This window comes from Aptenodytes forsteri, unplaced genomic scaffold (assembly GCF_000699145.1).
Source record: "Aptenodytes forsteri isolate BGI_AS27 unplaced genomic scaffold, ASM69914v1 Scaffold33, whole genome shotgun sequence".
Classification (NCBI taxonomy): domain Eukaryota; kingdom Metazoa; phylum Chordata; class Aves; order Sphenisciformes; family Spheniscidae; genus Aptenodytes; species Aptenodytes forsteri.
In genome coordinates, this window is record NW_008795037.1 from 4,851,201 (window position 1) to 4,852,735 (window position 1,535).

General features: G+C 44.6%; 1 protein-coding gene across 1 annotated transcript in view; it reads right to left on the reverse strand.

Annotated features, from left to right (window-relative positions):
- Nucleotides 1–499: 499 nt before the first annotated feature.
- IRX3 (iroquois homeobox 3) overlaps nt 500–1,535 on the reverse strand; it is a 9,875-nt gene continuing 8,839 nt past the window's right edge. Inside the window, exons 4-6 of the mRNA XM_009276782.1 lie at nt 1,340–1,419; nt 1,159–1,225; nt 500–554 (exon numbers count right to left, since the gene is read on the reverse strand). Of these exons, the coding sequence (XP_009275057.1) occupies nt 500–554; nt 1,159–1,225; nt 1,340–1,419 (202 nt within the window). The remainder of the gene's footprint in view (nt 555–1,158; nt 1,226–1,339; nt 1,420–1,535) is intronic.

The window sequence follows — 1,535 nt, forward strand, 5'->3', positions numbered from 1 at the left end:
CCCAGCGCGGCCTCGGCTGCCGCGGAAAAAACAGTAACCGGCGGGGGGGGACGGGGGAGAAAAATAACTCCAGAGGTGGGGAAAGAGAGTGTAGTCAAAGGGGCAACAGTTTATTTATTAGCCAAAAATATATACTTTCTTGTACAATTTGGTTCACACATATGTACATTTTTACCGTATGTACAAAAACAAACAACAACAGTGGCAACAGTTTATTTATTAGCCAAAAATATATACTTTCTTGTACAATTTGGTTCACACATATGTACATTTTTACCGTATGTACAAAAACAAACAACAACAAAAAAAAAAAAAGAAACACCTAATTCTCACTGGACTAATTCTCACGACTTCCAAAAAACCTCACAAACTCAGCTAATCCAGATGATAGTACAGAAGCGGGTATTTTTTTTTCTTTTTTGTTTTAATATACGGACATGCTTACAAGTTGTAACTATACAGAGATTTTTTTACAATCATTACAACAATAAAAAATTAACTATGATGATGACAACGCCGATAGAACCATAGCGGCATCAAGTTGGTTCTGGGGCCTGGAAAAAAAATGACACAGAAAAAAAATATTTAATAGGATTTCTAGTCAGATTGGGCTGGCACAGTATTTTTAACTATAGGTAGCGCTGCTTTTGTTGTTGTTGTTGTTTTATTTTTTTTAAATAGATTTCTAAGTATAAAAAGTTTTCAGAGTGACTTACAGCAAATTCATTTCGCTACGAAAATACCGCGGGCCCGATCCCCGTGGTTTCAGTCAATCAAAGCAGTAATTGATTCCAGTGGCTGCCACGCCAAACTCTGGGCAGCAAGGCTCAGCCTCTGAAGTTTCCGTACTAGCTGGGGGGTTTTATTTTAATTTATTACTCTCCCGCTGCCGCCGTATTCCGCGGCCGCCCGACCCCGAGCGCAGCGGCCGCGCCGCCCCGCCGCCCCCGAACGCAGCTCGGCCTGCCCGCGGGAATCGCCCCCGCAGCCCGGCGGGGAGAACAGCAGCAAAAATACGTAACCAGAAGAACCCACCGCGCACGCAGAGGAAGAACAAGAAACCGCCCTGGAAAGGGAACTAAAGAAGCGGAGAAAATCAGCTAACCATTTACAACTCCCTCTATATATCCTTAGGAGACTGAGGAAGCAATCTCTTACCGCCTCTGCACTGGCTGGAAAGCTGTCTTTATTAACTTTTTCTCTACTTCCAAGGCACTAGATCGATCTAAAAAGAGAAGAAAAAAAAAAAAAGCGTTCCTTTATAGCCCCCGTTTTATTCCCCCCCATCCCTGAATTAAGCCTCTAGACTTAAGATCTCTTCTCGGCGAGTTGCAAATACGACAAAACGACCGCTTTGCTGCAGGAGTGACCGTCGAAAGGAAAATAAACCAGCCCCGGAGCAAGCCTTTCGGCCGGGTCCTTCCCACAAAGACGATTTGAGCAGCAGCAACAACAACAGCAACAAAAATTACCTCCGCCGGAGGAAGGTAATTCTCGGGGTTTTAGACTAACCTGGCGAGGAGGCCCACCCCGCC